The sequence below is a fragment of the Aquarana catesbeiana genome, linkage group LG08 (genome assembly GCF_042186555.1).
Source record: "Aquarana catesbeiana isolate 2022-GZ linkage group LG08, ASM4218655v1, whole genome shotgun sequence".
In the NCBI taxonomy this organism is placed as follows: Eukaryota; Metazoa; Chordata; class Amphibia; order Anura; family Ranidae; genus Aquarana; species Aquarana catesbeiana.
The window spans coordinates 7,943,372-7,963,515 of NC_133331.1; the positions used below are offsets into that span (position 1 = coordinate 7,943,372).

A 20,144-nucleotide genomic window follows, 5' to 3' on the forward strand; every position below is an offset into this window, starting at 1 on the left:
TTCCTCTTTAAAGGCTAACCTTTTCCTATAAAGTGACCATGCTGACAAGGAACCCCCATTTGGTTTAAACAAGCTGATCCAATTTAAAATGATTATAACTGTTAAAATTTCCAGGTTAAAGATGCAACGTCTATCTTTTCCTAAATTGAGGGGAGACAAAAGATTTCTGGACATCTCATTATACTATCAAGCACCCCTCTTAGCCAGAATAGCAAATTGCTGCTGTAACAGGGCAGCTACATGCTGGGTATCTATGGAATTGGAAGTTGTTAATAGCCTAGCCATAGGTTTGCCTTGGTTTTCCTCACATGTAACCCTGAAGCTCAGAGCACACCTTACCTTGAGTAGTACCATCCACATCTATCGGGAAACCTTTTGCTCCACCAACGTATCAATTGTTAACTCCTGTAGATGCCATACCTGTAGACTATGTTCTTTCTCTCTGAAGCCTAACCATAGGATTGCCTTGGATTTCCTCACCTTTGGAATGGCACAGTCTTAGTCCATAGGGTTCAAAATTGAGTTGGCTCACCCTTTGCAGCTATAACAGCTTCAACCCTTCTGGGAAGGCTGTCCATGGGAACGTTTGACTGTTCTTTCAGAAGCACATTTGTGAGGTCAGGCGCTGATGTGGATAAAAAGGCCAGTCATTTTGGAACAGGAAGGATCCATCCTCAAACTGTTCTCACAAAGTTGGGAGCATGAAATTGTCCAAAATGTCTTGGTGTGCTGACGCCTCTGCTGACGCCTTAAGAGTTCCCTTCACTGGAACTAATGGGCCAAGCCCAACCCCTGAAAAGCAACCCCACACCATAATCCCCCCTCCACCAAATGATTTGGACCAGAGCACAAAGCAAGGTCCATAAAGACATGGATGAGGGAGTTTTGGGTGGAGGAACTTGACTGGTCCTGACCTCAACCCGATAGAATGCCTTTGGGATGAATTAGAGCGGAGGCTGCGAGCCAGGCCTTCTCATCCAACATCAGTGCCTGACCTCATAAATGCTCCTCTGGAAGAATGGTCAAACATTCCCATAGACACACTCCTAAACCTTGTGGACGGCCTTCCCAGAAGAGTTGAAGCTGTTATAACTGCAAAGGGCGGAGCCAACTCAATATTGAACCCTACAGACTAAGACTGGGATACCATTCATGTTCATGTGTGTGTAAAGGCAGTGTATGTGTAACCGTCTAGATGTGGTCATCTGATATGTCTATTGTAAGATTTTACCTCATTTAATAAAATACTTGTGATAGAAAGAACGGCTATACATTGGGAGCTTATAGCAGATTACTAATACTCTCTACTAATACTTTGTGACATATTCACTACAGCTTCATGGGGTTACCTGAGTCCCCCAGTATAGACCTCCTTTAATACCTATCTTTTGTGTAAATGTGTCTTCCAGCAACCTGAGCAACAACAAGATCACCGAAATTGAAGATGGAGCATTTGAAGGAGCAACGTCAGTAAGCGAAATACACCTGACAGCCAATCACATGGAGTCAGTGCGTAGTGCCATGTTCCGCGGTCTGGAAGGGCTGAGGACGCTGTGAGTAGAGAAATATTATTTGTTCATTATAAACATTAAGGGCCCTGTGCTGACGGCTTCAAGTGGGGTTTTCATTTCCATACAAGCAGGACATTTCTTCAGCAGGAACGCGCGGGGGGGGTGGGGGGGAAGCAAGTCTGGCACCTTCAACACTTACTGTATGTAATGGCAAGGGATGCTGGAGTGTGCTGCAGGATCTATTGATGCTATCTGCTGGGGGACCTATTCTAGCTGGAGTGGATCTATTTTTGCAGGGCGGTCTGTTGTTCCCGAGGAGGTCTTTTGTTACTGGTAGGGGACCTACTGTTGCCGGGGGTGGGTCTTATATTGCTGGGGGGGGGGGGCAGTTTTTGGTGGGAGAGATCTACTGTTGAGGAAGGGAGTCTAATGTTGCTGGTTGACAGAGAGTCTGTTGATGCTGGCTGCGGAGAGATCAGTTGTTGCTGCCGGGAGCCTATTGCTGCTAGGGGGAAAAAAATTTTGCGGGTTGTCCATTGTTAGGGGGATCTATTGTTGCTGGCGGAGGGGCCCCTTTTGTTACTGGCTGCAAGGGATCTATTGTACTGCTTTTCTTGCTATCATTACCAAATTCCATACAAATTATTTAGCCCCTACAAAATGATATGTGGTTCTGCAGTCTGTGAAAAGGGGTGGAACCAAGTAATGGTGCTCGGAGTTGGGTGGGGGGCAGAGAAAAGGGGTGAATCGGAAAGGAGGAGTTTCTTTGCCTATTCTCTGAGAAAAAAAAGCCCTGCATACAAGTCTTTGGGGTTGCATTGCCAGAAGGTCAACTGCATTTCTGAATGACATCAACTGCAGGTCCAAAGCCACTTCTTTGGTTGTAATGGTCCAAGCCACTTCTTGTTGTTCTGTAATGTTTAAGAGCCTTCATAGTGTATCCAAGCCACTTCTTCAGTTCTGATGAGGAGGTGGTTTCGACTATTATGCCGCGTACACACGAGCGGACTTTCCGGCATACTTTGTCCGGCGGACCAGAGTCTGCCGGACAATCCGCCCGTGTGTAGGCTCCTTCGGACTTTCCCGGCGGACTTTTTCCCAAAAGCCCGCCGGACCTAGATTCGAAACAAGTTTTAAATCTTTCCGTCGGACTCAGTTTCTGGCGGAAAGTCCGCTCGTCTGTGTGCTGGTCCGACGGAAAGCCCGCTCGTGTGTATGCTGGTCCAACGGACCAGATACGATACGATGCGAGGGCAGGGTATTGCATTTCGCGCTCGCTGCAATAGGAAAAACAAATTTTCCTATTGCGGCGAGCGCGGTGCATACCAGGCCCTTAGGTCTGGTATGGATTATAAAGGGAAACCCCTTCGCCGAAAAAACGGCGTGGGGTCCCCCCTAGAATCCATACCAGACCCCGATCCGAGCACGCAGCCCGGCCGGTCAGGAAAGAGGGTGGGGACAAGCGAGCCCCCCCCTCCTGAACCGTACCAGGCCAAAACCCTCAACATGGGGGGTGGGTGCTTTGGGGGAGGGGGGCGCCCTGCGGGCCCCCCCACACCAAAGCACCTTGTCCCCATGTTGATGAGGACAAGGGCCTCTTCCCGACAACCCTGGCCGTTGGTTGTCGGGGCCTGTGGGCGGGGGGCTTATCGGAATCCGGGAGCCCCCTATAAGAGGGCCCCCAGATCCCGGCCCCCCCACCCTATGTGAATGAGTATGGGGTACATGGTACCCCTACCCATTCACCTAGGGAAAAAGTGTCAATAATAAAACACACTGTACAGGTTTTTAAAATAATTTATGAAACAGCTCCGGGGGGGGAATCTTCCTCCAACGTTTTAGGGGGCGTGGTCAACATCACCCAGTGGCCACGCCCCCTAAAACATCACAGCATGCCCAGGGACTGTGACATCATAGGGGGCGGGGTCTCCGCCTATATAAGTCACAACGGAGCCCTCAGAGAGCAGTCCAGCCGGAGAGAGCGTAATGTCAACATCTGGAGAAGAGAAGAGAAGACAAGAAGCCCAGAAGTCCGGACCTCCGCTGGCAAGAGAGCTACCTGAAGACAGGGGAGGAGCCAGCCGAAGAACTGGAACACCGTGAGAAGAGACCGGAGAGAGCGGAGAAGAACCAACCGGACGCCGGGAGAAGATGAACCGGAGGGACCCCCGAAGCCGGTAGAAGACCTCCGAAGCCGGAGGAAGATCCCCCCCGGAGCTGTTTAATAAATTATTTAAAAAACCTGTATAGTGTGTTTTATTATTGACACTTTTCCCTAGATGAATGGGTAGGGGTACCATGTACCCCATACTCATTCACATAGGGTGGGGGGGCCCTCTTATAGGGGGCTCCCGGATTCCGTTAAGCCCCCCGCCCACAGACCCTGACAACCAACGGCCAGGGTTGTCGGGAAGAGGCCCTTGTCCTCATCAACATGGGGACAAGGTGCTTTGGGGTGGGGGGCGCCCCCCTCCCCCAAAGCACCCACCCCCCATGTTGAGGGCATGCGGCCTGGTACGGTTCAGGAGGGGGGGGGGGCGCTCGCTCGTCCCCACCCCCTTTCCTGACCGGCCGGGCTGCGTGCTCGGATCGGGGTCTGGTATGGATTCTAGGGGGGACCCCACGCCATTTTTTTGGCGTAGGGGTTTCCCTTTATAATCCATACCAGACCTAAGGGCCTGGTATGCACCGCGACGGGGCTCGCAAGGTGCCAATCTCGCTGATAAAAGCGGCAAGATTGACTTCCTTTTCTAGTCCCGTCGCACCTGAGTCACGTTCAAAATGAACGGACTTATCCGTGTGTGGGCAAGTCCGTTCATTCTGAAAGTCTGCCGTAACTCCGGGGAAAGTCCGTCGGAAAGACGGGCGGACTTAGCCCACCGGAAAGTCCGGTCGTGTGTGGGCAAGTCCGTCCGTTTTAAAGTCCGGCGCACCTGGCGGACAAAGTCCGTCAGAAAGTGTGCCGGACCAAGTATGCCAGAAAGTCCGACCGTGTGTACGCGGCATTAGATCTAATTGTCCAAACAACTTATACAGTTCCAGTTGTCCAAGCTACTTCATGTTGTTCTGTCATGTTGAAGACACTTCATAGTGTATCCAAGCCACTTCTTCAGTTCTAATGAGGAGGTGGTTTTGACTATTAGATCTAATTGTCCAAACAACTTATACAGTTCCAGTTGTCCAAGCTACTTCTTGTTGTTCTATTATGTTGAAGACGCTTCATAGCTTATCCAAACCACTTCTTCAGTTCTGATGAAGAGGTGGCTTGGACCATTAGACCTAATTGTCCAAACAACTTATACAGTTCCAATTGTACAAGCCACTTCTTGTTGTTCTGTCATGTTGAAGACACTTCATAGCGTATCCAAACCACTTCTTCAGTTCTAATGAAGAGGTGACTTGGACCATTAGTACTAATTGTCCAGGCCGCTTCTTTGGTTGTAATTGTCCAAGCCACTTCTTATTGTTCTGCAATGTTGAAGACACTTCATAGCTTATACAAACCACTTCTTCGGTTCTAATGAAGAGGTGGCTTGGACCATTAGAACGAATTGTTCAAACAACTTATACGGTATAATAAGCCTATTCTTAACCTCTAATTGTCCAGACCACTTCTTTGGTTGTAATTGTCCAAGACACTTCTTGTTATTCTGTAATGTTGAAGACACTTCATAGCCTATCCAAGCCACTTCTTCAGTTCTAATGAAGAGGTGGCTTGGACCATTAGAACGAATTGTCCAAACAACTTATACGGTTCCAATTGTCCAAGCCACTTCTTCATTAGTACTGAAGAAGTGGCAAGGATAAATGTCTTCAGCATTACAGAAGTTAAGTTGAAAGGGACTAACCACTAATAGACATTACTGGACAGTTGTGAGTTAAACTCATAAAAAGTCTGCACGGCAGGACTGCACATGAATGAACATCGTAAGCAGTGGCTAATTTGTTTCTGGTTAAGGCTGGATGTCGCTGTCAATTCAATTTACAAACCAGGTCATTCACAAAATGAAGCTCATTGCTGTGCATGTGCTTTCTGCTTCACAGGATGCTCAGAAATAACCGGGTCAGCTGCGTGCACAATGATAGCTTCACCGGCCTCAGGAACGTCCGCCTCTTGTCCCTCTACGACAATCAGATCAGCACAATCACTCCGGGAGCCTTTGACACACTGCAGTCTCTCTCCACACTGTAAGTAGACGGTAGTTGGTGGTAAGAAGCGAAGACCAACCAGTTGGGTATTGAGAATCGTACCTGGGATGGGGTTAGCTGAGTAGGCAACATAGGACCCCGCTCTTTGCTAGAGTTTTCATGGATTAGTCAAGTGAGCGTTCTTTGAAGGATATTCTTGTTTGCCATGTTTTTATAGCCATAGGAACATTAAAGTGGAGCTCCACCTAAAAGATGAAGCTCCGCTTGTCTGCCTCCTCCCCCATCCACCCCACTCCGCTGCCACACTTGACACCTTTTTGGGGGGGGAGCGGGTACCTGGTTTTGACAGGTACCTGTTCCCACTCAGTTCGGCCACCCTCCCCTCCCCCCGCAGCCTTCTGGGACACTTCTCAGGTCCCAGAAGACTGCGGGCCATTCACAAAGTGCAGCGAGCTTCGCGCATGCGCAGTAGGAGACCGAATGTGAGGCCACAAGGCTTCACTGCCGGTTTCCCTTAGTCAGGATGGCGGCGCCAGCACCCGATAGCCGATCGAAGAATCGGCCCAGGTGAGGACGCAGCTGGATGCCTGGATAGGTAAGTGCCTTAATATTTTTTTGGGGGGGGGCCTCCTCTTTAAAGTGATACTAAACACACACACACTGTGTAATTTACATTCTCCCTTCTATTTCTGTATGTAGTTATTATTTTGAATTTTCGTTCTTTTGAGTTTTCAGATTTTCTTTTGAATTTACGGATTTTCTTTCTTATTTTCGGATTTTTCGCATTTCTGAACGTTCGAACTTTCAAATTTCCGGATTTTCACATTTTTGGATTTTCGAATTTACGAATTTCGATCATAACGAATGACCCGAAGAACAAAAAAAAAAAAGAAACGAATGAAACAAAAGCAAAAACTAACAAATCTTTCAGCAGTGCACATGTCTAGTGATCAGTGCTGAAAATATGCACTGTCACTGTACTAATGACACTGGCTGGGGAGGGGTTTAACATCTAGGGGCGATCAAAGGGGTTAAATGTGTGCCTAGCCTGTGTTTGTGAGCATTGTGTGTGATGTGTGTACTGTGTGGGCTGCTTTTACTAAGGGAAGAGATGGGTTTGAGTCTCTGCTTTGCTGGAGCACAGGATCCCTCCCTGTCAGAACAGATCTCTGCCTTGTTTTCATAGGCGGCTCTCTGTTCTGAGTCTCTGGCCGATGATCGGTGGCTGCCACAGACATTGAGTGCCCGGCACCAGCAGATCAGCTTCTACTGAATAATCACAGCAGAAGCAGCGCACACCCCCTGCTGGAGGAAGTGCGGGATCACGTATATATATGCGATTCTGCGCACAGCCGCCGCCCTGTAGCAAGTGGTTCCAATAATGGAAAAAAAAATGAGCTTGGCCATGTGCAGTTTACATATTTCTGCTTCCTTTTCTGAATCAAACGTACATACATAGAGGGTCTATGTATACAGACAAGCCCCCCTCCATCACCAGGTAACTGCCAGTCAGCAAAGCGCACCCAACAGCAGCCTCAGGAGAGAATCAGAGCAGGCAGGAAGACCCGGAGATATGTGTGAAGCCTCATCCATACCGTCAAATTGCGGGAACAGGATCTTACAGTGAATTTTAATGATGAACACGTAATTGAATTGATTTGTGGTGATTTTTAAATGAGGTCGACGTTAATTAAAAATCCTTTATGAGCACGTAGGAAGACTCTACACCTTTCTTTTTTTTTTCCAGAGGTAGATGAATAAATTATGAATTTTCCAAGTTCTACATTAACACAGAGCTTTATACCTTTACAGAAACCTGCTGGCCAATCCTTTCAACTGCAACTGCCAGCTGGCCTGGCTCGGGGATTGGCTGAGGAGGAGGAAGATAGTAACGGGAAACCCTCGCTGCCAGAACCCGGACTTCCTGCGCCAGATCCCGCTGCAGGACGTGGCCTTCCCCGACTTCAGATGTGAAGAAGGTTTGTTGTCCGATTTTTTTTTTTGAAAAGCCCGTGGCGTGTGAAACACACCCAAAAACTCCACCCGGTGCCAAAAAAACGTGCAACGGGTGTTACACTGGTCCTCCCTAGGAAGGACCTTACCTTGATCCCAAAGGGCTGCTAGTGCAAACCACCCCAAATCCTCCTAGTACAAATCCCCCCTCAGTCCTCCCAAATATCCCCTGCTAGTGCAACCCCCAACCCCCCTCATCCCCCCTGCTAGTGCAACCCCCCCCAATCCTCCCTTCTAGTGCAACCCCCCTCCAAACCCCCCCTCAGTCCTCCCAAATATCCCCTGCTAGTGCAACACCCCTCCAAATCCCCCCTTCAGTCCTCCCAAATATCCCCTGCTAGAGCAACACCCCCCCAATCCCCCCTGCTAGTGCAACCCCCCCCCCCCCCAATCCTCCCTGCTAGTGCAACCCCCCTCCAAAACCCCCCTCAGTCCTCCCAAATATCCCCTGCTAGTGCAACACCCCCCCAATCCCCCCTGCTAGTGCAACACCCCTCCAAATCCCCCCTTCAGTCCTCCCAAATATCCCCTGCTAGAGCAACACCCCTCCAATCCCCCCTGCTAGTGCAACACCCCCCCCCCCCAATCCTCCCTGCTAGTGCAACCCCCCTCCAAAACCCCCTCAGTCCTCCCAAATATCCCCTGCTAGTGCAACACCCCCCCAATCCCCCCTGCTAGCGCAACACCCCCCCCAATCTCCCCTGCTAGTGCAACACCCCCCCCCCCCAATCCTCCCTGCTAGTGCAACCCCCCTCCAAATCCCCCCTCAGTCCTCCCAAATACCCCCTGCTAGTGCAACACCCCCCCAATCCTCCCTGCTAGTGCAACACCCCTCCAAATCCCCCCTTCAGTCCTCCCAAATATCCCCTGCTAGAGCAACACCCCCCCAATCTCCCCTGCTAGTGCAACCCCCCCCCCCCCCCAATCCTCCCTGCTAGTGCAACCCCCCTCCAAAACCCCCCTCAGTCCTCCCAAATATCCCCTGCTAGTGCAACACCCCCCCAATCCCCCCTGCTAGCGCAACACCCCCCCAATCCCCCCTGCTAGTGCAACACCCCTCCAAATCCCCCCTGCTAGTGCAACACCCCCCCCCCCAATCCTCCCTGCTAGTGTAACCCCCCTCCAAAACCCCCCTCAGTCCTCCCAAATATCCCCTGCTAGTGCAACACCCCTCCAATCCCCCCTGCTAGTGTAACCCCCCTCCAAATCCCCCCTCAGTCCTCCCAAATATCCCCTGCTAGTGCAACACCGCTCCCCCCCCAATCTCCCCTGCTAGTGCAACACCCCCCCCCCCAATCCTTCCTGCTAGTGCAACCCCCCTCCAAATCCCCCCTCAGTCCTCCCAAATACCCCCTGCTAGTGCAACACCCCCCCCCAATCTCCCCTGCTAGTGCAACACCCCCCCAATCCCCCCTGCTAGCGCAACACCCCCCCAATCCCCCCTGCTAGTGCAACCCTCCCATCCCCCCTGTTAGTGCAACAATCCCCCCCAATCCCCCCTGCTAGTGCAACCCCCCTCCAAATCCCCCCTCAGTCCTCCCAAATATCCCCTGCTAGTGCAACACCCCCCCCAATCCCCCCTGCTAGTGCAACACCCCCCCAATCCCCCCTGCTAGTGCAACACCCCCCCCCCCAATCCCCCCTGCTAGTGCAACCCCCCTCCAAATCACCCCTCAGTCCTCCCAAATATCCCCTGCTAGTGCAACACCCCCCCCCAATCCCCCCTGCTAGTGCAACCCCCCCCAATCCCCCCTGCTAGTGCAACACCCCCCCAATCCCCCCTGCTAGTGCAACCCCCCCAATCCCCCCTGCTAGTGCAACACCCCCCCAATCCCCCCTGCTAGTACAACACCCCCCCCCCCAATCCCCCCTGCTAGTGCAACCCCCCTCCAAATCACCCCTCAGTCCTCCCAAATATCCCCTGCTAGTGCAACACCCCCCCCAATCCCCCCTGCTAGTGCAACACCCCCCCAATCCCCCCTGCTAGTGCAACACCCCTCCAAATCCCCCCTTCAGTCCTCCCAAATACCCCATGCTAGAGCAACACCCCTCCAATCCCCCCTGCTAGTGCAACACCCCCCCCCCAATCTCCCCTGCTAGTGCAACCCCCCTCCAAATCCCCCCTCAGTCCTCCCAAATATCCCCTGCTAGTGCAACACCCCCCCAATCTCCCCTGCTAGTGCAACCCCCCCCCCCCCCAATCTCCCCTGCTAGTGCAACACCCCCCCCCAATCCTCCCTGCTAGTGCAACCCCCCTCCAAATCCCCCCTCAGTCCTCCCAAATACCCCCTGCTAGTGCAACACCCCCCCAATCTCCCCTGCTAGTGCAACACCTCCCCCCAATCCTCCCTGCTAGTGCAACACCCCCCCCCAATCCTCCCTGCTAGTGCAACCCCCCTCCAAATCCCCCCTCAGTCCTCCCAAATATCCCCTGCTAGCGCAACACCCCCCCAATCCCCCCTGCTAGTGCAACACCCCCCCCCCCCAATCCCCCCTGCTAGTGCAACACCCCCCCAATCCCCCCTGCTAGCGCAACACCCCCCCAATCCCCCCTGCTAGTGCAACCCCCCCATCCCCCCTGCTAGTGCAACACCCCCCCCCAATCCCCCCTGCTAGTGCAACACCGCCCCAATCCCCCCTGCTAGTGCAACCCCCCTCTAAACCACCCCTCAGTCCTCCCAAATATCCCCTGCTAGTGCAACCCCCCTCCAAATCACCCCTGCTAGTGCCACCCCCCACCCAAATCCCCCCTGTTAGTGCAACCCCCCTCCCACCTCCAAATCTCCCCTCATATCAACCTCATCCCACAACATTCCTCTCATCACTACAGGGGTAGTGACAGCAACAGAGAGAAACCCGGGAGGAGGCTGTGCTCTACCCCCCCCAACCCCTTCCCAGGAGGAGGAGATAGGGGGCCTGTAGACTGCAATGTGTGAGCGCTCTGTGCTAACTCCTCTACACAGACAGGAGGGAAAGAGCACAGCCTGCACCTCCTCCCGACTCTTTCTTCTCTCTGCTGCTTTCTAGTCCTGTGGGCAAACCCAGAAGGCTGTTGGCTCTGTCATCAGCAACCACTGATGTCATTGTATGGTGGGATGCAGGCGGGCGTCCCTCAAAGCTTTCTGGGCCGCTGACAGGAGTAGAGAGGAGAAGAGAGCCGGGAGGAGGTGCAGGCTGTGCTCTCTCTCGCTCCTGTTTGTAAGCAAATAGCATCTAGCGAGTTTATTGTCCCTTCGCTGTGGAACCCCTGAGGGCTTTGTGCGACACCCCGGTTGAGTACAGTACATAGGGAGGAAAAGGGACAGCAATGAAAACTTCACAAAGTTTCTAGGAATTCCTCACTCCACCCAGATCTAAAAACAAAGACGCCCTTTAATGTCTCTATATAACGCTGTCTTTTATTTGACAGGTCAGGAGGAGCTGAGTTGTGCTCCGCAGCCCCTGTGCCCCCAGGAATGCACCTGTCTGGACACCGTCGTCCGCTGCAGCAACAAACACCTCTTGTCCCTGCCGAAGGGGATCCCGAAGAACGTCACTGAACTGTAAGTATCATTCCAGCAGTCCTATAAAGGAGACCTGCGCCAATGGAGATATGTAGGTTGCCGTTGGTGAATTTTCCTTCTGCAAATGCTAGTTACCTGGTTGTCATGCTAATCCAGTTTTTGAGTCCCTTCCCATAAGAAGAATGCGGATCAGGAGTTACTTAAAGCTGAGCTACAGGTAAAAAAAAAAAAACACTTATGCCCCGTACACACGATCGGATTTTCCGACAAAAAATGTTGGATGTGAGCTTGTTGGCGGAAAGTCTGACCGTGTGTACGGGGCATTACAATGGTCCAACCTCCAACCACAAGCTACCTGCTTGTTTTGCATAAGGGATGATGAATAAAGTATATACACTATATGACCAAAAGTATTGGGACACCTGCCTTTACACGCTTATGAACTTTAATGACATCCCAGTCTTAGTCCGTAGGGTTCAATATTGAGTTGGCTCCGCCCTTTACAGCTATAACAGCTTCAACTCTTCTGGGAAGGCCATCCACAAGGTTTAGGAGGGTGTCTATGGGAATGTTTGACCATTCTTCCAGAAGAGCATTTGTGAGGTCAGGCAATGATGTTGGGCGAGAAGGCCTGGCTCACAGTCTCCGCTCTAATTCATCCTAAAGGCGTTCTGTTGGGTTGAGGCCAGTCAAGTTCCTCCACCCCAAACTCGCTCATCCATGTCTTTATGGACCTTGCTTTGTGCACTGGTGGGCAGTCATGTTGGAACAGGAAGGGGCCGTCCCCAAACTGTTCCCACAAAGTTGGGAGCATGAAATTGTCCAAAATGTCTTGGTATGCTGATGCCTTAAGAGTTCCCTTCACTGGAACTAAGGGGTCAAGCCCAACCCCTGAAAAACAACCCCCACACCATAATCCCCCCTCCACCAAATGATTTGAACCAGTGCACAAAGCAAGGTCCATAAAGACACGGATGAGCGAGTTTGGGGTGGAGGAACTTGACTGGCCTGCACAGAGTCCTGACCTCACCCTGATAGAACACCTTTGGGATGAATTAGAGCGAAGACTGCGAGCCAAGCCTTCTCATCCAACATCAGTGCCTGACCTCACAAATGCTCTTCTGGAAGAATGGTCAAACATTCCCATAGACACCCTCCTAAACCTTGTGGACGGCCTTCCCAGAAGAGTTGAAGCTGTTATAGCTGCAAAGGGTGGGCCAACTCAATATTGAACCCTACGGACGAAGACTGGGATGCCATTAAAGTTCATGTGTTTATAAAGGAAGGTGTCCCAATACTTTTGGTAATATAGTGTACTTACCTTATTCCCAGCTCCCGCAGCAGTGTGATCCAAGGGGAGGGGGGCAGAGAGCCAGAACATTTTATGTATAAGGCAGGAGTATGATCCAAGGGGAGGGGGGCAGAGAGGAGAATGGGAGCATTGTGTATATAAGGCAGCAGTGTGATCCAGGGTGAGGGGCAGGGAAACCGGAGCATTGTGTGTATAAGGCAGCAGTGTGATCCAAGGGGAGGGGGGCAGAGAGCCAGAACATTTTATGTATAAGGCAGGAGTATGATCCAAGGGGAGGGGGGCAGAGAGGAGAACGGGATCATTGTGTATATAGGGCAGCAGTGTGATCCAGGGTGAGGGGGCAGAGAGGAGAGGGGGAGCATTGTGTGTATAAGGCAGCAGTGTGATCCATGGTGAGGGGGGCAGAGAGCCAGAACATTTTATGTATAAGGCAGCAGTGTGATCCATGGTGGGGGGGGCAGAGAGCCGGAACATTGTGTGTATAAGGCAGCAGTATGTTCCAAGGGGAGGGCGGCAGAGAGGAGAACGGGAGCATTGTGTGTATAAGGCAGTAGGTTGATCCATGATGAGGGGGGCAGAGAGCCAGAGCATTGTGTTTATAAGGCAGCAGTGTGATCCAGGGTGAGGGGGCAGAGAGGAGAGCGGGAACATTGTGTGTATAAGGCAGCAGTGTGATCCAGGGTGAGAGGGGCAGAGAACCAGAGCATTGTGTGTATAAGGCAGCAGTGTGATCCAGGGTGAGGGGGGCAGAGAACCAGAGCATTGTGTGTATAAGGCAGCAGTATGATCCAAAGGGAGGGCGGCAGAGAGGAGAACGGGAGCATTGTGTGTATAAGTCAGCAGTGTGATCCATGGTGAGGGGGGCAGAGAGCCAGAGCATTGTGTGTATAAGGCAGCAGTATGATCCAAGGGGAGGGCGGCAGAGAGGAGAACGGGAGCATTGTGTGTATAAGGCAGCAGTGTGATCCATGGTGAGGGGGGCAGAGAGCCAGAGCATTATGTGTATAAGGCAGCAGTATGATCCAAGGGGAGGGCGGCAGAGAGGAGAACGGGAGCATTGTGTGTATAAGGCAGCAGTGTGATCCATGGTGAGGGGGGCAGAGAGCCAGAGCATTGTGTGTATAAGGCAGCAGTATGATCCAAGGGGAGGGGGGCAGAGAGGAGAACGGGAGCATTGTGTGTATAAGGCAGTAGGTTGATCCATGATGAGTGGGGCAGAGAGCCAGAGCATTGTGTGTATAAGGCAGCAGTGTGATCCAGGGTGAGGGGGCAGAGAGGAGAGCGGGAACATTGTGTGTATAAGGCAGCAGTGTGATCCAGGGTGAGGGGGGCAGAGAACCAGAGCATTGTGTGTATAAGGCAGCAGTGTGATCCAGGGTGAGGGGGGCAGAGAACCAGAGCATTGTGTGTATAAGGCAGCAGTATGATCCAAGGGGAGGGCGGCAGAGAGGAGAGCGGGAACATTGTGTGTATAAGGCAGCAGTGTGATCCAGGGTGAGGGGGGCAGAGAACCAGAGCATTGTGTGTATAAGGCAGCAGTATGATCCAAGGGGAGGGCGGCAGAGAGGAGAACGGGAGCATTGTGTGTATAAGGCAGCAGTGTGATCCATGGTGAGGGGGACAGAGAGCCAGAGCATTATGTGTATAAGGCAGCAGTATGATCCAAGGGGAGGGCGGCAGAGAGGAGAACGGGAGCATTGTGTGTATAAGGCAGCAGTGTGATCCATGGTGAGGGGGGCAGAGAGCCAGAGCATTGTGTGTATAAGGCAGCAGTATGATCCAAGGGGAGGGGGGCAGAGAGGAGAACGGGAGCATTGTGTGTATAAGGCAGTAGGTTGATCCATGATGAGGGGGGCAGAGAGCCAGAGCATTGTGTGTATAAGGCAGCAGTGTGATCCAGGGTGAGGGGGCAGAGAGGAGAGCGGGAACATTGTGTGTATAAGGCAGCAGTGTGATCCAGGGTGAGGGGGGCAGAGAACCAGAGCATTGTGTGTATAAGGCAGCAGTGTGATCCAGGGTGAGGGGGGCAGAGAACCAGAGCATTGTGTGTATAAGGCAGCAGTATGATCCAAGGGGAGGGCGGCAGAGAGGAGAGCGGGAACATTGTGTGTATAAGGCAGCAGTGTGATCCAGGGTGAGGGGGGCAGAGAACCAGAGCATTGTGTGTATAAGGCAGCAGTGTGATCCAGAGTGAGGGGGGCAGAGAACCAGAGCATTGTGTGTATAAGGCAGCAGTATGATCCAAGAGGAGGGCGGCAGAGAGGAGAACGGGAGCATTGTGTGTATAAGGCAGCAGTGTGATCCATGGTGAGGGGGCAGAGAGCCAGAGCATTATGTGTATAAGGCAGCAGTATGATCCAAGGGGAGGGCGGCAGAGAGGAGAACGGGAGCATTGTGTGTATAAGGCAGCAGTGTGATCCATGGTGAGGGGGGCAGAGAGCCAGAGCATTGTGTGTATAAGGCAGCAGTATGATCCAAGGGGAGGGGGGCAGAGAGGAGAATGGGATCATTGTGTGTATAAGGCAGCAGTGTGATCCAGGGTGAGGGGGGCAGAGAGACAGAACATTGTGTGTATAAGGCAGCAGTGTGATCCAGGGGGAGGGGGCAGAGAGGAGAGCGGGAACATTGTGTGTATAAGGCAGCAGTGTGATCCAGGGTGAGGGGGGCAGAGAGCCAGAACATTGTGTGTATAAGGCAGCAGTGTGATCCAGGGTGAGGGGGGGGCAGAGAACCAGAGCATTGTGTGTATAAGGCAGCAGTATGATCCAAGGGGAGGGCGGCAGAGAGGAGAACGGGAGCATTGTGTGTATAAGTCAGCAGTGTGACCCATGGTGAGGGGGGCAGAGAGCCAGAGCATTGTGTGTATAAGGCAGCAGTATGATCCAAGGGGAGGGGGGCAGAGAGGAGAACGGGAGCATTGTGTGTATAAGTCAGCAGTGTGATCCATGGTGAGGGGGGCAGAGAGCCAGAGCATTGTGTGTATAAGGCAGCAGTGTGATCCAGGGTGAAGGGGGAAGAGAGCCGGAACATTGTGTGTATAAGGCAGCAGTGTGATCCAGGGTGAAGGGGGAAGAGAGCCGGAACATTGTGTGTATAAGGCATGTAAAATTCATATTAGTGGCACACAGGATTCAAATTTGTGAGTTTAGTGGTCTGTTTAAGGTTGGCAACCCCTGGTGTACAGTAGGACGTGCACTTCTAAGGCTGGGAGAAGCTTCTTATTACAGACCAACATAGTGGAAAAAAGTCTCTTCCTTCCTATTTTTCTTTATATAAAGTGAAACAGCCTTTTCACAATATCCATAGATCTTCAAAATTAATAACAGAAGAAACAAAATTCATCTGTGGCAGTTCTTATATAACCAAAAATCTCTGTGCAGACCAGACGTGAGTTGGCAGTTGAAGACACGAAGAGCTTTGTTATGAGAAGCACATGGTGGGGACTTGGGCGCCTTGCGTACTCCTGTGCTATGTTTACAATGAACTCAATCCATATTTCTTATCATAGTTATGTGCAATATTATAATGTGTAGCCTCCCTCTGTTAATTGAATACTAAATAATAATGATTTTTCTTTGTATTGCAGATACTTGGACGGTAATCAGTTCTCAATGGTGCCCGCGCAGCTATCTACATTCAAATTTTTACAACTGGTGTAAGTATATGGCTTCACAACAGTCGGGGGTCTCCTCGGAGGAAATAGTGTAGGCTGGCTGGGTGAGGTCAATGATGAGTGCCAGTGGCGGTCGGGGGTAATTATTTTTGGGGGGCCGGTCGGTAGCACTTACCCCATCGCTTCACCGGCAGCTTCCCCTGCTCGGCAGCGGCATCCCGTTCTCCTGCTCTCCACGGTTCATCACGGCGTCGGCGGCTTCCATTTCCTCCCTCCTCCTCCTCGGCGGCCAATCAGGAGTCTTCTCTTTTCTGCCAAATGGAAAACAGGTCTCACACCCGCTTCTGATCGGCCGGATTGAAGATCAGTGTTTATTTTTAAGCCTGCTAGAGCCTATGGCTCTAATCAGGTGCTTCAACCGCCCCCCCCCCCCCCCCCCCCCGTGTGCCCGGTGTCCTGAAAGGGGCCGGACGCATGGATAGGGGGTGGCCGCGGCGGCCGTGGATAGATTCATGCAATGCGTGAATCTATCTATTATACATATAGGGGGACAGATAGAGGGCGTGGCGCCTGGGCACCCCTAATGGACAGGCCGCCACTGATGAGTGCTGAACCCTTTTGTCTGCTCACTCTTTCCAACTATGGACCTTACTACTACTTACCACACTGTCAGTCCTGACCACTTGAAGACCAGGCATTTTCTGGCCCTTTTTGTGTTTTTTTGCTAAGAAAAATAGTTAAACCCCCCCCCCCCCCCCAAACATTATATAATTTTTTTAAAGCAGAGGTCCTAGAGAATAAATTTGGTGGGTTTTGCAATTTTTTTATGTAATTGCGCAGCTGTTTTTTCAAACACAATTTTTGGGGGAAAAAATTGGGGTAAGTGCTACACTTAAATTGGGGTAAAAATTGGGGTAAAAATTGGGGTAAGTGCTACACTTAAATTGGGGTAAAAATTGGGGTAAGTGCTACACTTTAAAAAACAAAGCAAAAACAAATTTATTGTAGAAATATAAAAGATGACGTCACGCCGAGTAAATAGATACCAAACATGTCACGCTTTAAAATTGCTCACGCAACCCCCAACCCGCCCCCAATGCCAGCAGTTGCACCTGGCTGACCAGGCTTGCCTACAGATCTTGGGCAGTGTTTCCTTCCACTTCCGGCTTCTGAATGGAGCTGCTTCCCTCTGCACCAGGAGCCAATGGAGACATCCAGTACTTCCAGGTATGGTGGATCATTTGACTCTTGCGATGTGGCAGTTCTGGGCCAATCAGGGTTGTCATTGAGGGGAGGATTGGTGACCACCTGGGTCCTCAAGCTCATTTGATGGACTAACAGTGGGGGGTTCACAACGTTTAGAAAGTTGCCACCATTTACCACAGTTTGGTCAATCAGGCCTTCAAAGCTGTTGTATTTGTCTGTGGAGGTTCTCAATGAAATAAACCTACTTGGGGAAGACCCAGATTCACTTTTAAAGTGTTTCCTCTGTAATAGTGCTCATAGAAAAGGCAAAGCAAAACCAGATGAAATGTAACCCATGTGTTTAGAATCTCCACCATGTGCACCATGTTCATTATTCATTTAATAACATCTCCCATGAACGCTCTGACTACCAGATCCTATCTATGGTTTATGGTCTCATTACACGTGTGCCTGGATTCTTTTATTTGTGATTCTCCAGTGATAAGACATTGTAAAGCTGAATATATTGTTTTATTATTCTGACCGACCTCCCCTCTCTCGCTCGCCGAAACCCAGACCCTTGGTTTCCTTTGTTATCACTGAAAAATAATCTCTCGCCTCCTCCACCCCGGGCGTTGTCATTAGATATCCCATCTAGTCTTCTTATAACCTCGTATTCATTTTATTTTCATGTAACTATTTTCATCATTTTGTGTGTTGTGTAACTAAATTTTTCTTGCTTGTTACGCACACTACTGGACATTTTTTTTTTTTAACTTTTTGCTGTAAGTGAAGAACTCTTTCGGAAATAGAAGTGTTATTAGTTGATTTGTTATCATATAACAAAATGGAAAGCGAATGAACTGAAGAAAAATCCAAATCCAATCAATATTTGTTGCGATCACCCTTTGACTTCAAACCAGCATCAATTCTTGATTCCTGCCGCCTTCCGTGGCTTTCTTGGGCTCTTCCGTCCCACCAGGAGACCCAAACAACCAGCCGGCGCTTTTACCGGCTGATCATAGAGGCGGGCACCTGTCTAGATCATCAGGCATCTAATCTCACCTGGAGCAGCGAGTTTTTCTTGTTGGACATTGATCATAGAGACAAATAGAGAAGACAATGGCTCTGATCCCCTCTATGATATAGGGAACCAGAAGTGATGAGCAGTGGCGGCTGGTGTTTTTTTTTTTTTTGAGGGGATGGAAGGGGCGACAAGAGCAACCCCCCCCCCCCGGTGGCACCCACTAACCCCCCCCCCCCCCCCGCGCTGTTTGCACTTACCCCATCGTGGCAGGTGGCAGGCGGCGTTGTGCAGTGGCTCAGCTCCGAGTCCTCTCCTCCATGACTGCTTCCAGCTCCTCCCCTCCTCCTCTTTGCATCCAATAGGATCGCCTGTCCTATCAGCCAATCGGGCAACTGGTGTCCAAACCCGCTTCCTGATTGGCCGGAATAAGGAACAGGGAATATTGATTCGCTGTTGTTTTATACCTGGGTGGGCTTAGAGCTCACTCTCTGCGACCCGAGCCCACCCTATATTGAAGCCTATTAGAGCCTCTGGTGCTAATCGGTGCTTCATAAAAAAACAGCCCCCCCGCATTGGAATCCATGAAAGAGGCTGGACGCATGAATAGGGGAGGCGGCGATGGACGGGGGGGGGGGGGGCGGTGCCCATGCACCCTTAATGGACGGGCCGTCCATCTTGGCTTGATCAGATGCTTTTAAAGCCCAGTTCCACCCAAAAGGGGAAGCTCCACTTGTTTGCTTCCTCCCCTCCTCCGCTGCCTGTGTCAATGGATGCAGCTGCAAAACTCGTGAGCGTGCCCGCATAAGTGCCCCCATGGGATGCTGCTGTCCGTAGGGGCACTCGATGAGGAGGAGGAGCCAGGAGCACCGCAGAGGGACCCCAGAAAAGGAGGATCGGGTCTGTGCAAAACCCTTGCACAGAGCAGGCAGGTACAACATGTTTGTTATTAAAAAAAAACAAAAAAAAATAACCTTTACAATCACTTCAAGGGTTCGGCGGCCCCACTCCTTAAAGTGGTTGTAAACCCACCTAAGAAAAAAACCTGCAAGACAAAGGCACAATGAGCTAGTATGCATAGCATACTAGCTCATGAATTACTTACCCGAGATCGAAGCCCCAGCAGCAGTCCTCATACACCGCTCCGGCCGATGACATCGCTCCCAGAGTTACTTCCGGGTATCGCAGGCTCTAGCGCTGTGATTGGCCGGAGCCGCAATGACGTCACTCCCACGCATGCGTGCGGGAGCCGCTGGTAGCGGCACACAGGTGCATAGGTGAATTTGCACGACTACCGATACTCGTGCAAATGCTTAGTATCGGCATTGATACCGGTATTGGTGTAACCCTAAAAAAAATGGGCTTTTTTTGTCCAAAAAAAATTGCGTTTGAAAAACCGCTGCGCAAATACCATTTGACATAAAAAATTGCAACACCCAGGGAAAAATCTCAATAAACACATTGAAAACAAAAAATTGCAACACCCACCAATGTATTCTCTAGGGCCTCTGTGTTTAGGAAAATATGTTTGAGGGTTCTGAGTAATCTTCTACCAAAAGATACCGATTGTTACATGTAAACAAAAAGTGCCAGCCAAAAAAAAATAAAAAATTAAAAGAAATTAAAAAAAAATAAAGGAAAAAAACACTTCCCTTCTTAACATACAATATATTATAAAAGGTTGAATTCACTCTGACACATCCCTGGTTAAGGAACCCAACCTCCGTAACTATTCAGGTTCCTAGTATCCCTCAGTTCGACAATCAGTCATTACACCCCTATTTCAGTGGAGAAGGTGAGATTTTTATCATATTAAGTAACAAGGAAGTCCACA

General features: G+C 50.9%; 1 protein-coding gene across 1 annotated transcript in view; it reads left to right on the forward strand.

The window, feature by feature from the left end:
• Window positions 1–20,144, forward strand: part of SLIT1 (slit guidance ligand 1) — a gene marked incomplete at its 5' end in the record, with an annotated part of 182,812 nt that overhangs the window by 70,612 nt on the left and 92,056 nt on the right. The window contains 5 exons of the mRNA XM_073595360.1: window positions 1,410–1,553; window positions 5,556–5,699; window positions 7,473–7,639; window positions 11,083–11,215; window positions 16,075–16,143. Of these exons, the coding sequence (XP_073451461.1) occupies window positions 1,410–1,553; window positions 5,556–5,699; window positions 7,473–7,639; window positions 11,083–11,215; window positions 16,075–16,143 (657 nt within the window). The remainder of the gene's footprint in view (window positions 1–1,409; window positions 1,554–5,555; window positions 5,700–7,472; window positions 7,640–11,082; window positions 11,216–16,074; window positions 16,144–20,144) is intronic.